This window comes from Lissotriton vulgaris, chromosome 5, assembly GCF_964263255.1.
Source record: "Lissotriton vulgaris chromosome 5, aLisVul1.2, whole genome shotgun sequence".
NCBI lineage: Eukaryota > Metazoa > Chordata > Amphibia > Caudata > Salamandridae > Lissotriton > Lissotriton vulgaris.
The window spans coordinates 11,094,365-11,109,136 of NC_141693.1; the positions used below are offsets into that span (position 1 = coordinate 11,094,365).

The window sequence follows — 14,772 nt, forward strand, 5'->3', positions numbered from 1 at the left end:
CAATGTGAATAAAACAATGTGTCTTTAAGATTTGTCTTTTTGATTGTTTACACTTTCCTTGTTATTATTTCATGCTTACTGGGACCCCTTCCCATACTTCATTTGATAACCCAGGTCCCCGTAACTTTATCTGGGTATAACCCCCCTACTTATAGCTAATATATTTTCTGGGCTTCTCTAAGAGGCTTCTTAGCCAACGGACAATAGTCCTTGCGTCAGCAGCGTTCCAGCTTTTTACAATGCTGCTCAAGTATTTTCAAATCAGCTGAGAACCAGGGTTTGGAGGGGTATTCCCTGCATTGGATGCGACATGAGGGCGGTGAAAGACTGTCCACAGACTGTATGATCCAGTCAGCGATATTAAGATCTCCAAGAAAGAGATATTGCGAGAAGTGCATGGCACAGGGGACAATCGCATCTTCCAATCCACTAAGAAAGGACCCAGCAGATCCAGGGGCCCTATAGCCTAGGATCCCCCCAAGCGTGGATTCTGCCGAAAGAACAATGGCAAAGTCCAAAAACTCACCCTCCACCAGTATTATATACTCCCCATGAATAAAATTCCCAATCATCCCTATACACAATTGCAACACCGCCCCTCTGCCATTATGGCGGTCAGTGTGGGAGATTTTAAAACCTTCTGGGATGGCCATCTGCACAGAGGATTAGAGGATTCATTCAACCAAGTCTTGGTAATGAACAAAAGATCAATGCGATTGTCCAAGATGAGGTCGAATATATCCTGGTAGTGTTTCACCAGCGAGCGGCGATTTATTAGCGCAGCTCTAACAGTGGGCATCTTTTTAGCAGCAGTGGGAGCACCAATTGACCTCCCCGCTCCCCTCCCGGGCCTAAGCCAAGGTGTAAATAGCACCGCTGACAGACTTCCGACTGATGAAGGGACACATCCCACCCAGTGACTGGATCACACAGGCATGGCCGAAGCAGTAACAGCTTGTTCCGGCTATAGCCTGGAGGGGCCTTATATTGAGAGGTGGAACAGGCAGCATACCTGGTGCTGGCCGCTTCCGGAATGCTGACGGACCCAGACAACTTGCCTTAAACGCACCAGCAGCGCGTCCGCACAGCGCGCATATTTATGCACCTGCAGCCCGAAACACCTATGTGTCCGGTAGCCCGGAAGATACTGACCCCCACTCACGGTATCAGGGCGGAAATGATCGGGATTTGAGGTAAGGAGCGCACTTAGCAGTACTTCCCTTTCAGTGGTAGTGGTGTCCTCACCCAGAAGTGCTGCCCTATCAATGGTACTCAGTGACCCTCACCCAGAAGTACTGCCCTTTCAGTGGTAGGGACTGACCTTCACCCAGAAGTACTGCCCTTTCAGTGGTAATGAGTGACGCTCACTCAGAAGTCCTGCCCTTTTAGTGTATGGCCCTGTTCACGCCCAGCAGCCCAGCATTTTGTTGAGTGGCCCAACCTCCTCCCAGTACTGGTAGGGTACAGGGGTACCACAGCAGCTCCCAGGGGGCACGACCAGTGGCACCCTGCGCCCCAACGGGGACTGGACCTACCAGGCCCAGCTGTATCTGGGGGTGACCCCGAGCCCAGGAGACGTGTACAGCTGCTGGGTGCAGCACAGCGGCCTGCAGGAGCCCGTGAAAACCAGCTGGGGTAAGGTACTGGTAGAGTACAGGGGTACCACAGCAGCTTGAGGGCACCTAGGACTGGGAGCTGGGGTAAGATACTGGTGGGGTACAGGGGTGCCACAGCAGCCTGCTGGACTCCATGAAAACGAGCTCGGGTAAGGTACTGGTGTGGGACACTGAGTACCATTATAGCCTGAGGGGGATCCCAACTCTGCCTGGAATCAGGCCCTTCCATTGGCGGTGGATCTCCACTCCAAAACAGTGTTTTGGGACCTGTTTACGCATGCTCATTCTGATAGGGCCATGTACAAATACTATTTTGCAACTCGCAAATAATTTGTGACTCGCAAAATAGTGTTTTGCGACTCGCTGTTAGGAAGGGGCATTCCCTCACTAATCGCGAGGCCAAAGCCATGTACCAATGTTTTGCAAGCGCTATTGCTGTCACAAAACACTCACGAATTACCACCCTCTTCAAGAGGGTGGTAATGCAGTCGCAAATGGGAAGGGGTACCCAGGGGACCCCTTCCCCTTTGTGACTGGCTCTGCCCTTAATAAATAAATGAAACAAAAACGTTTCATTTTTCTTTTTCAAATGCAGCCCGTTTTACTTTAAGGGAAACGGGATGCATTAAAAAAAAAAAACGCTTTATTGACAAGCAGTCCCAGAAATGCAGGTCTGCTGAGCCCGCCAGGCCACCATCCCTGGGAGAGCCAGCCTTTCCAAATGAGGTGGCAAATTGCGAGTGGCTCATTAATATTCATGCTTTTTAAGATACAAGGGGGACCCAACGGATAGCTAAGTACCATGGGTATAACTACGTTATAGTGAACAAGGGTCCTTAGCTTATTTATGAATCAAAACAATACAGTATAGGAACACAATGGAAAACTATACGAGTTGCGATTTCCAAACCCAGCCGGGAAAGGAGTTTATTTTCTGGAAGCAATGTCCAATCTTTCAATACAAACGAGATAACATGACACAAGCCTGTGCCGTACAAAAAAGAGGGAAAGGAAAGATAGGATTAGGGTGAAAGGGGTGTCTTTCAGGCAAAGGAAGAGAGCAAGGACAGGGCACTGTAAACAAGTCAAAGATTAACAACAGTGTCGCCTGGAGTGGAGTGTACACAATCTCATCTCCCTATTGCTCAACTAGATAAATGGGATCATCATCAGGACTTTTATAATGAACAAAACATGCCTGAATGAAAAATATGCGGATGCAATTCGTGGTTCGTTTCCAACTGCATATGATGCCATCATATGCAGTTGGAAACGAACCACGAATTGCATCCGCATATTTTTATAAAAGGCAATTTCTTCTGGACCCCCATAAAGACCTCCCTGATGTTTAATTACGTGCATCATCGCTCCATTCTGAAGTGAAGGACACCTCCCATGTGAGGATTCTCACCTTGATTTACTGAGGCTTTATCTCATTCAGGCATGTTTTGTTCATTATAAAAGTCCTGATGATGATCCCATTTATCTAGTTGAGCAATAGGGATCGAAACGTCGACACCTATGAGTGGGTTTACACTTATAATATTGTTAAATGAGATTGTGTACACTCCACTCCAGGCGACACTGTTGTTAATCTTTGACTTGTTTACAGTGCCCTGTCCTTGCTCTCTTCCTTTGCCTGAAAGACACCCCTTTCACCCTAATCCTATCTTTCCTTTCCCTCTTTTTTGTACGGCACAGGCTTGTGTCATGTTATCTCGTTTGTATTGAAAGATTGGACATTGCTTCCAGAAAATAAACTCCTTTCCCGGCTGGGTTTGGAAATCGCAACTCGTATAGTTTTCCATTGTGTTCCTATACTGTATTGTTTTGATTCATAAATAAGCTAAGGACCCTTGTTCACTATAACGTCATTAATATTCATGAGCCTCTCATTTTGCGATCCCATTGGGAATCGCAATCAGTGTCTCTGACTCTGTAGTACTTTGTAAATGCACCTCGCAATCGAGCGCAAATTGAAAGGCACAATTTACAAGGGTCGTACATCTGGCCCTTAGCACCTGGAAGCCCTGTGCCTGGGTAGCAGTGGCGCTGTAGACTTCAGAAGACTCTCTTCGTCTCCCTGCTCCTCCTCAGCGTCACCACAGCTCTACCCAAGCTCTGCGCCGCTGCCTCCTCCTGTGGTGTCCCCAGATCATGTTGAATCTTGGTCCATCACCACCCACCTCCATCCACGTGTCCAATCCCAGCTCTGGTACTGACTCTCTGTGTCATCTCAGGCGACTCATTTCACTGTTCTGTGCAATTGACTAATCCTAAGTCCTTCCATGATGCACTCTGGCCTGAAGCGACCCTTGCGCCTCCCGCGCATCCAAATAAGGCTGAACCTAACTCATCAGCAGCAGTGGCATGTGACTGACCCTGCCCCCGCCCTACAGGCCTTTCAGATACCCCCCTGATTTCACTTTATGCCAGTGTTCTTGAGGTGTGCCGAAGTCTGCTGTCTGTCTGTCTGTCTGTCTCCTGCTGTAGGATCAGACCCTTACCCCTCTATTTTATCTCTTCCCAGGTCCACCCACCGTGCGCATCACCCCCACCAAGCCTGAGAACCAGGGGGGCTCCATGACGCTGGTGTGTGACGTGTCTGACTTCTACCCCATGCCTATCAACATCACCTGGGTGAAGAACGGGGACCCCGTCCCAGGGGGCACGACCAGTGGCACCCTGCGCCCCAACGGGGACTGGACCTACCAGGCCCAGCTGTATCTGGGGGTGACCCCGAGCCCAGGAGACGTGTACAGCTGCTGGGTGCAGCACAGCGGCCTGCAGGAGCCCGTGAAAACCAGCTGGGGTAAGGTACTGGTAGAGTACAGGGGTACCACAGCAGCTTGAGGGCACCTAGGACTGGGAGCTGGCGTAAGATACTTGTGGGGTACAGGGGTGCCACAGCAGCCTGCTGGACTCCATGAAAAGGAGCTCGGGTAAGGTACTGGTTTGGGGCACTGAGTACCACTACAGCCTGAGGGCACCCTTAAAAAGGACTTGGGGTAAAGCACTGGGGCGGTGGGAGGAGGGGGAGGGGGGGTGAAGGGGTGGGGGCAGAAATATACTACAGCAGCTGCATGGTGCTTCCTTCCCTCCTTCTACTCTCCCATTTTCCTTCATTCCTTCTCTGTGCTCTCCTCTCCCCTTCGTTCCTTCTCTGTGCTCTCCCTTCATTCCTTCTCTGTGCTCCTTCTCTGTGCGCTCCCTCTTCCCTTCATTCCTTCTCTTTGCTCCTTCTCTGTGCTCTCCTCTTCCCTTCATTCCTTTCTGTGCTCTCCTCTACCCTTCGTTCCTTCTCTGTGCTCTCCTCTCCCCTTGGTTCCTTCTCTGTGCTCTCCCTCTTCCCTTCATTTCTTCTCTGTGCTCTCCTCATCCCTTCGTTCCTTCTCTGTGCTCTCCTCTTCCCTTGGTTCCTTCTCTGTGCTCTCCCTCTTCCCTTCATTTCTTCTCTGTGCTCTCCTCTTCCCTTCGTTCCTTCTTTGTGGTCTCCTCTTCCCTTCCTTCCTTCTCCGTGCTCTCCCTCTTCACTTCATTCATACTCTGTGCTCTCCCTCTTCACTTTCTTCCTTCTGTGTGGTCTCCCTCTTCCCTTCATTCCTTCTCTGTGCTCTCCCTCTTCCCTTCGTTCCTTCTCTGTGCTCTCCCTCTTCCCTTTCTTCCTTCTGTGTGCTCTCCCTCTTCCCTTTCTTCCTTCTCTGTGCTCCTCCTCTTCCATTCGTTCTTTCTCTGTGATCTCCCTCTTCCCTTTCTTCCTTCTGTGTGCTCTCCTCTTCCCTTTCTTCCTTCTCTGTGCTCCCCCTCTTCCCTTTCTTCCTTCTCTGTGCTCTCCCTCTTCCCTTCGTTCCTTCTCTGTGCTCTCCTCTTCCCTCCGTTCCTTCTCCGTGCTCTCCCTCTTCCCTTTCTTCCTTCTGTGTGCTCTCCCTCTTCCCTTTCTTCCTTCTCTGTGCTCCTCCTCTTCCATTCGTTCTTTCTCTGTGATCTCCCTCTTCCCATTCTTCCTTCTGTGTGCTCTCCTCTTCCCTTTCTTCCTTCTCTGTGCTCCCCCTCTTCCCTTTCTTCCTTCTCCGTGCTCTCCCTCTTCCCTTCATTCCTTCTCTGTGCTCTCGTCTTCCATTTGTTCCTTCTCTGTGCTCTCCTCTTCCCTTAGTTCCTTCCCTGTGACCCCTCTTCCCTTCGTTCCTTCTCTGTGCTCTCCTCTTCCCTTTGTTCCTTCTCAGTTCTCTCCTCTTCCCTTCATTCCTTCTCTGTGCCGCCTCTTCCCTTCGTTCCTTCCCTGTGCCCCTCTTCCCTTCATTCCTTCTCCGTGCTCTCCTCTTCCCTTCGTTCCTTCTCCGTGCTCTCCCTCTTCCCTTCATTCCTTTTCTGTGCCGCCTCTTCCCTTCGTTCCTTCTATGTGCTCTCCTCTTCCATTCATTCCTTCTCTTTGCTCCTTCTCTGTGCTCTCCCTCTTCCCTTCGTTCCTTCTCTGTGCTCTCCTCTTCCCTTCGTTCCTTCTCTGTGCTCCTCCTCTTCCCTTCGTTCCATCTCTGTGCCGCCTCTTCCCTTCGTTCCTTCTCTGTGCTCTCCTCTTCCCTTTGTTCCTTCTCTGTGCTCTCCTCTTCCCTTCGTTCCTTCTCTGTGCTCTCCCTCTTCCCTTCATTCCTTCTCTGTGCTCTCCTCTTCCCTTCGTTCCTTCTCCGTGCTCTCCTATTCCCTTCATTCCTTCTCTTTGCTACTTCTCTGTGCTCTCCCTCTTTCCCTTTGTTCCTTCTCTGTGCTCTCCTCTTCCCTTCGTTCCTTCTCTATGCTGTCCTCTTCCCTTCGTTCCTTCTCCGTGCTCTTCCCTTCATTCCTTCTCTTTGCTACTTCTCTGTGCTCTCCCTCTTCCCTTCAATCCCCCTCTGTGCTCTACCTCTTCCCTTCGTTCCTTCTCTGTGCTCTCCTCTTCCCTTTGTTCCTTCCATGTGCCCCCTCTTCCCTCCATTCCTTCTCTGTGCTCTCCTCTTCCCTTTATTCCTTCACTGTGCTCTCCTCTTCCCTTCATTCCTTCTCTTTGCTCCTTCTCTGTGCTCTCCCTCTTCCCTTCATTCCTTTTCTGTGCTCTTCCCTTCCCTTCGTTCCTTCTCCGTGCTCTACCTCTTCCCTTCATTCCTTCTCTGTGCCGCCTCTTCCCTTCGTTCCTTCTCTGTGCTCTCCTCTTCCATTCATTCCTTCTCTTTGCTCCTTCTCCGTGCTCTCCCTCTTCCCTTCATTCCTTCTCTCTGCTGCCTCTTCCCTTTGTTCCTTCTCTGTGCTCTCCTCTTCCCTTCCTTTCTTCTCTGTGCTCTCCTCTTCCCTTCGTTCCTTCTCTGTGCTCTCCTCTTCCCTTTGTCCCTTCTCTGTGCTCTCCTCTTCCATTCATTCCTTCTCTTTGCTCTTTCTTTGTGGCTCCACCCCTCTGCTGGGTGTCTGGACTCCCTCATCCCGGACCTCCCGACCTCCAAGCGCGAGGGTCCGGACATCAAAGGAGACCAGACCTATAACTGGGGCAGCTCCAGAGCAGGAAGGCAGTTGTATCCTGGAGTCGAGAGACACCTTGAAGAACTCATCCCTGACGGACTGCTGGCGCTGCCGCAGCCCTGCCTTGTGAACATCTCCGAAGCCTGCTGGCGCTGCCGCGGCCCTCTACATCGTGAACCATCGTCCAAGCCTGCTGGCGCTGCCGCGGCCCTCTACATCGTGAACCATCGTCCAAGCCTGCTGGCGCTGCCGCGGCCCTCTACATCGTGAACCATCGTCCAAGCCTGCTGGCGCTGCCGCGGCCCTCCTTCGAGAACTATCATCCAAGCCTGCTGGCGCTGCCGCGGCCCGACCTTGCAGACCCCTAAGCTCGAGGATTGTGAGCTTCCATCTTGCCGCACCCGTACCGGACTGGTACCAAGACTGTCCCGCTACCCCTTCCCCTACAGAGACTAGAATTGAGAGGACCCTCGTGTCCAGACCTCGCTGTATCGCTGATAACCTTGCTTCAAGAATCGTATTTAAAGAGTGTTGTCCTCAACCTTGTGTGGTGTCCATCTGTGGGGGGGAAGTTACTTTTCTGTACGAACGCTGGAGACGGCCCTCACTGGAGGCCTCTTGCCCTGACCTCGGCCGACCCTCCGGGTCCCCGTCTAACATTGGTGGCCAGCGGCGCGATCCGAACCAACGCGTAATCGTACAGAGAGTAACTCACCCCACGACTCAACCACAATGACAACAAAAGAGAGCGGAACCACAGAAAACTTCCAGATGGAGAAACTAGAAGAGTACAACCACAGAGAACTGAAACAATTTTGCATAGAACTAGGCATTGCTACCACCGGACTGAGCACGAAAGAAGACTTCAAAAAGGCCCTGGAATCTTGGGCAGAGACGGGTACGACCGTACCCCAAAACCAAAGCCGCGAGGCACCGGAAACGAACACCACTCCGACGGAAAAAAGAAGATCGGGTCTCTCCCCAGAGGAGATCCGAGAACGGGAAAAAAGCAGGCTCCACGAATTGGAACTAGCTCGACTTCGTTTAGATGGAGAACTGAAATTGTCGGAACAAAAAATAACGTTGGAACACCTGCGGCTCCAAGAGGAGCGGGAAGAGAAACAAAGACAGAGAGAGTTAGAAGAGAAAAAGCTAGCCTACGAACATGAGCGCAACCTAAAAGAAATAGAGCTTCGGAAACAGAACAAAGATCTCGGGGTTCCCGAATGCCCGAACACTCCGGCCACTACAGACCCTAAAGTCCACATCCCCAAGGATGTCGTCAGAGAGTATTACCGGAACGATGACATCCAGCAATGGTTCAAAGCCTATGAGGTAGCCATGACCTCCCACCGGATTCCCCGGAGCGACTGGGGAGCCGGGTTATGGGGGAGGTTCGTCAACGAGGGGCGAGACGCCCTGCTGCAACTCCCGGACCATCAGATGACATCCTACGACCACATGAAAGCCGCACTCCTCACTCGATACGGACTCACGCCCGAGATGGACCGCCAGCGGTTCCGCGACTGCAAACGGATCCCGGGTACGACTTGGGTGGAGTACGTGAACTTCTTCAGCCGAGCCTTTGAGGGGTGGATCAAGGGCAGCAAGGTGACCACTTACGAGCAACTCTTCGACCTCATTGTGTGGGAGCACCTCTCTAACAATTGTTTCGTCGAGCTCAGGCAGCACCTCCTCGACAGTAAACTGACTGAACCTCGGCAACTCGCCACCGAAGCTGACCGATGGGAAAGCACCCGAGTTGCCCGAAGCGGGCCCAGCGAGCCGAACAGAACCACCCAAGGACCTCATCGCCCCCGAGGGGGAGGAGGAGGCCAGGGTCGTGGCAGAGACGCCGTCCCAGTGGCTCCTGCCAGCAACGCCCCGCCCCCGGCCGGCAGGGGAAACCCCCCGATGCGTCCAGGTTTTCGAGCCAACGTTACCTGCCACCGATGCCAGCGACCTGGCCACTACGCCAATGATCCTAATTGCCCGAAGAACCAGAACTCGATGCCCCGCCAGGTCGCTGCCGCCGCCCGGGGGGAAGAGCAAACTCCAGAAGACCCTGAGGAGTACGAGGCCGACCAGCCCGAGTGGGAACCAGCCGCCATGTCCCTGGTCTGCCTAGGGGAAAGAGACATGATCCCGCGGGCCCCCCTACCCGCCAACACGCAGAAATACAGCCAGTGGGTCAACATTAATGGGCGCCGGGCTGAAGCCTTACGCGACACTGGGGCGAGTGTGACAGCAGTCCGCTGTCATCAGGTGACCCCGGATCAGATCTTGCCAAACATCCTTTGCCCCGTCCGGTCAGCCGACAACTCAGAAAGCCTGTGTCGGATGGCCTGCGTCCCCTTCGAGTGGGGAGGAGTGTCCGGAATGCTGAAAGTGACTGTCCGAGATGATGCCCCTGTGGACTGCCTCCTGGGGAACGACCTCGAAAGTTCCCCCTGGGCCGTCGTCGAAAGAAGAGAGCACCTCGGGATGTTGGGCCTCCCTGAATGGGCCTGCATAACGACCCGGTCCATGGCTGCCCGCGCCATCCCCAGTCCCGAGGAACCGGAATGGCCAGAGCCTCCTCCCCGATCATCCCAGAGGGAGCCGCCCTAGGAGCCAATCCTCCAGAACAAGATGAAGACGGGCCCGTTTAACTCCAGGACCTTCCCGAACTGGCCCAGTGGCGTAAAGAGGGTGGTCCCACCCCGGAACAATTCCGCCAGGAACAGAGAGCCTGTCCCTCCCTCGAGGGACTCCGGCAGCAAGCCCTCGCCCAGAGCGCAGGAGACACCTCCGGGGCCCTCTGGATTTATTGGGACAATGACCTGCTCTACAGTGAGCAAAGAATCGCTGAGCTGGGGGCCAGTCGGGTACTGGTGGTACCCCTCCGCTTCAGAGACTTCCTTTTGAACTTGGCACACGATGTCCCCCTCGCTGGGCACCTGGGGCAAGACAAAACGTACAACCGCTTGGTAACTTACTTCTACTGGCCCAAAATGCGAAACGATGTCTCCAACCACTGCCGGGCCTGCCCCACCTGCCAGGCCAGCGGGAAGAGCGGCCGAAAGATCAAAGCACCCCTGCAACCCTTTCCCGTCGTCACCACCCCGTTCGAACGGGTGGGAATAGACATTGTGGGGCCCCTGGACCCCCGCACGGCACAGGGGCACCGATTCATCCTGGTCCTGGTAGACCACGCCACCCGCTACCCCGAGGCCATTCCTCTCCGGACCGTGACAGCACCTGTGGTAGGCCGAGCCCTGATGGGGATCTTCTCTCGAGTGGGCTTCCCCCGGGAAGTCGTCAGCGACAGGGGCACAAACTTTATCTCGAAGTACATGAGGTCTCTCTGGCAACAGTGCGGGGTCACCTACAAATTCACGACCCCTTATCACCCGCAAGGAAATGGACTGGTCAAGCGGTTTAACCGCACTCTTAAAGGAATGATCATGGGACTGGAAGAGCCCCTACGTCGACAATGGGACGTGCTGCTCCCGTGCCTCCTATTCGCCTATCGAGAAGTCCCCCAGAAATCCCTCGGCTTCAGCCCCTTTGAGCTCCTGTACGGACACCCGGACCGGGGTCCCCTCAGCCTGGTCAAGGAAGGATGGGAGATGACCCCCCAAAAGACTCCTCCAGATGTGTATAAGTATCTCCTGACCCTCCGCAACCAGACCCGGCGATTCAGGGAGCTCGCCAAAGTCAACCTTGAGGCCAGCCAGGAGGACATGAAGAAATGGTACGATCAGCATGCCTCCTCCATCGAGTTCGAACCGGGACAGCAAGTCTGGGTGATGTCGCCGGTCGAACCCTGTGCCCTGCAGGACAAATGGACAGGACCCTTCAAGGTGATAGAGCGCAAGGGCCCCGTCACCTACCTGATCGACATGGAATCTCCCCGGAACCCTCTACGAGTCCTCCACGCCAACAGACTCGAACCCCACTTCGTACGCTCAGAACTCAGCCTACTGATGGCAACAGACAGTGGGACGGAGGAAGACTCCGAGCCCCTCCCTGACCTACTGAGAACCCGTGAACAGGATGGCTCCGTGGAAGGGGTCAGACTCTCCGACGCTTTGACCCCGGAGCAACGCCAAGACTGTCGAGCTCTCCTGCTACAATTTGCAAACTTGTTCTCCCTCACCCCCGGGGTCACCCCCTGTTGCCTTCACGACGTGGACACCGGGGATAGTCCACCTATTCGACACAGGGCGTACCGGGTGCCAGATCGGGTGCGCGCCTGCATCCAGAACGAAGTCACCAAGATGCTGGCGCTAGGAGTGATCGAACCATCCGACAGCCCCTGGGCCAGCCCAGTCGTACTGGTCCCCAAGGCTGCCGCATCGGGCGTTGCTCCCGAGCTCCGGTTCTGTGTGGACTATCGGGGCCTGAACGCCGTTACCAGAACAGACGCTCACCCCATCCCCTGGGCAGATGAGCTAGTTGACCGCATGGGGGCGGCCCGCTACTTGAGCATCTTCGATCTAACAGCGGGCTACTGGCAAATCGGCCTCACCCCCAGGGCCCAAGAACGATCCGCCTTATCTACCCCGGATGGCCACTACCACTTCAAAGTGATGCCATTCGGCATGAAAAACGCTCCAGCTACCTTCCAACGACTCGTGAACCAGGTACTGGCGGGCCTCGAAGATTTCAGCGCCGCCTACCTGGATGATATTGCTGTGTACAGTCGCCACTGGGCAGACCACCTCCACCACCTCCGAGAAGTCCTGCACGCCCTCCAGCAGGCCGGCCTCACCATAAAAGCCAGCAAATGCCAGGTTGGCCAAGGATCCGTGACCTACCTCGGACATCAAGTGGGGAGCGGTCTGGTGGCACCCCTTCAGCTCAAGATCGCTGCCATCCAGTCCTGGCAACCCCCTGTCACCCAAACCGAGGTCCGAGCCTTCCTGGGGCTCACCGGATACTACCGGCGGTTTGTAAAGGACTATGGCAGCATTGTGGGGCCCCTCACGGAACTCACATCAAAGAAAAGCCCCAAAACAGTCAACTGGACTTCAGACTGTCAAGCGGCCTTCGAGAAGTTGAAGACCGCCATGTGCACCGCCCCGTGCTCCAGGCTCCCGACTACAGCCGGGAATTCATAGTCCAGACGGACGCCTCAGATCATGGCGTTGGGGCAGTCCTCTCTCAACTCAACGCCGAGGGAGTCGATCAGCCAGTGGCCTTCATCAGCCGACGCCTGCTGGCTCGAGAACAGCGCTGGAGCACCATCGAGCGGGAGGCCTTCGCAGTGGTATGGGCCCTCAAGAAACTCCGGCCCTACCTCTTCAGTACTCACTTCAGGGTACAGACAGACCACCGACCCCTGCAATGGCTGATGCAAATGCGGGGGGAGAACCCAAAACTGTTGCGATGATCCATCTCCTTGCAGGGGATGGACTTCACTGTGGAGCATCGTCCTGGCCAGGACCACGCCAACGCGGACGGCCTGTCACGCTTTTTCCGCCTCGGCGAGGAGAGTATCCAAGAAGATGGGTGACTCTCCCTGCCTTCAGCTGGGGGGGATGCATGTTGGACAGGCCTCGTGGAAGGCCCGCTCCCCCCCCGCCTGATAGGGCCCGGACACCGGCTCTCCCTGTATCCCCAGAAAGAACCATCCCGGCAACCCACCGAGGCAACGCGCAACCCGTCCCCCACGGGACGCCTGCTCCCGAACACCCCGACATCGGCTGGCCCGGGCCACCATCAGCACCATTACCCCGGCCCAGCCGCCATCTTGGACACTGCACCATGAGGCCGCGTGGCCTCGGCTCAACCCCAACCCTGGGCCTGGCCAGGCCCGACATCGAGGCACCACCATCCACCCAGGAGGTGAAGAGACCACTTGGCAGGTCAATGGGAGAAAGGAGTGTCGATAGCTCTCCCCCGCCAGGTGCCGATCGCCACCAGCCTCCCCGGGTGCTGGCTCCACCCCCTGCTGGGTGTCTGGACTCCCTCATCCCGGACCTCCCGACCTCCAAGCGCGAGGGTCCGGACATCAAAGGAGACCAGACCTATAACTGGGGCAGCTCCAGAGCAGGAAGGCAGTTGTATCCTGGAGTCAAGAGACACCTTGAAGAACTCATCCCTGATGGACTGCTGGCGCTGCCGCAGCCCTGCCTTGTGAACATCTCCGAAGCCTGCTGGCGCTGCCGCGGCCCTCTACATCGTGAACCATCGTCCAAGCCTGCTGGCGCTGCCGCGGCCCTCCTTCGAGAACTATCATCCAAGCCTGCTGGCGCTGCCGCGGCCCGACCTTGCAGACCCCTAAGCTCGAGGATTGTGAGCTTCCATCTTGCCGCACCCGTACCGGACTGGTACCAAGACTGTCCCGCTACCCCTTCCTCTACAGAGACTAGAATTGAGAGGACCCTCGTGTCCAGACCTCGCTGTATCGCTGATAACCTTGCTTCAAGAATCGTATATAAAGAGTGTTGTCCTCAACCTTGTGTGGTGTCCATCTGTGGGGGGGAAGTGTTAGACGGGGACCTGGAGGGTCGGCCGAGGACAAGGGGAGAGGCCTCCGGTGAGGGCCGTCTCCAGCGATCGTACAGACAAGTAACTTCCCCCCCACAGATGGACACCACACAGGGATAAGGTTAAGGCTTTTTATATGCAGTTCTCGAAGTAAAATATCACGGTACAAGGAGATCAGGACACGAGGGTCCTCTCAATTCTAGTCTCTGGTAGGGAAAGGGGGTAGCGGGACAGTCTTGATACCGTTCTGGTATTTGAGGTGGTCTGCTGGGTAGCTCACAATCCTCGAGCTCGGAGTTCTGGAAGGTCGGGCCGCGGCAGCGCCAGCAGGTCCCGCCGATGATGTAGGTTGCAAAGGGGCCGCGGCAGCGCCAGCAGGTCCCGAGGGCGATGTAGATTGCAGAGGGCCGCGGCAGCGCCAGCAGGTCCCGGCGACGATGTAGATTGCAGAGGGCCGCGGCAGCGCCAGCAGGTCCCGACGACGATGTAGGTTGCAGAGGGCCGCGGCAGCGCCAGCAGGTCCCGACGAGGAGGAAGGTTGCAGAGTGCCGCGGCAGCGCCAACAGGCAGGACGATGGTTCACAAGGCAGGGCTGCGGCAGCGCCAGCAGTCCGTCAAGGATGAGTTCTTCTAGGCGTCTCTCGACTCCAGGATACAACTGCCTTCCTGCTCTGGAGCTGCCCCAGTTATAGGTCTGGCCTCCTTTGATGTCCGGACCCTCGCTCTTGGAGGTCGGGAGGTCCGGGATGAGGGAGTCCAGACACCCAGCAGGGGGGTGGAGCCAGCGCCCGGGGAGGCTGGTGGCGATCGGCACCTGGCAAGGTAGAACCATCGACACTCCTCTCTCCCATTGACCTGCCAAGTGGTCCGTTCACCTCCTGGGTGGATGGTGGTGCCGGGATGTCGGGGCCTGGCCAGGCCCAGGGTTGGGGTCGAGCTGAGGCCACGCGGCCTCGTGGTGCAGTGTCCAAGATGGCTGCTGGGCCGGGCAAGCGTGCTGGCGGTGTCCCGGGCCAGTGATACAGAGATGTCCGGGAGCAGGCATCCCATAGGGGACGGGTTGCGGGTTGCTTCTGTGGGTCGTCGAGGTTGTTCTTCTGGTGGCGCCGGGAGAGCCGGTGTCCAGGCTCTGTCATGCGGGGAGGGAGCAAGCCCTTCACAAGGCCTGTCCAACATGCGTCCCCCCCAGCTGAAG

At 55.7% G+C, this 14,772-nt stretch overlaps 1 protein-coding gene across 1 annotated transcript in view; it reads left to right on the top strand.

The window, feature by feature from the left end:
- Positions 1-14,772, top strand: part of LOC147709984 (class II histocompatibility antigen, M beta 1 chain-like) — a 121,232-nt gene that overhangs the window by 74,945 nt on the left and 31,515 nt on the right. The window contains exon 3 of the mRNA XM_086920673.1: positions 4,147-4,428. Coding sequence (XP_086776799.1) covers positions 4,147-4,428 — 282 coding nt within the window. The remainder of the gene's footprint in view (positions 1-4,146; positions 4,429-14,772) is intronic.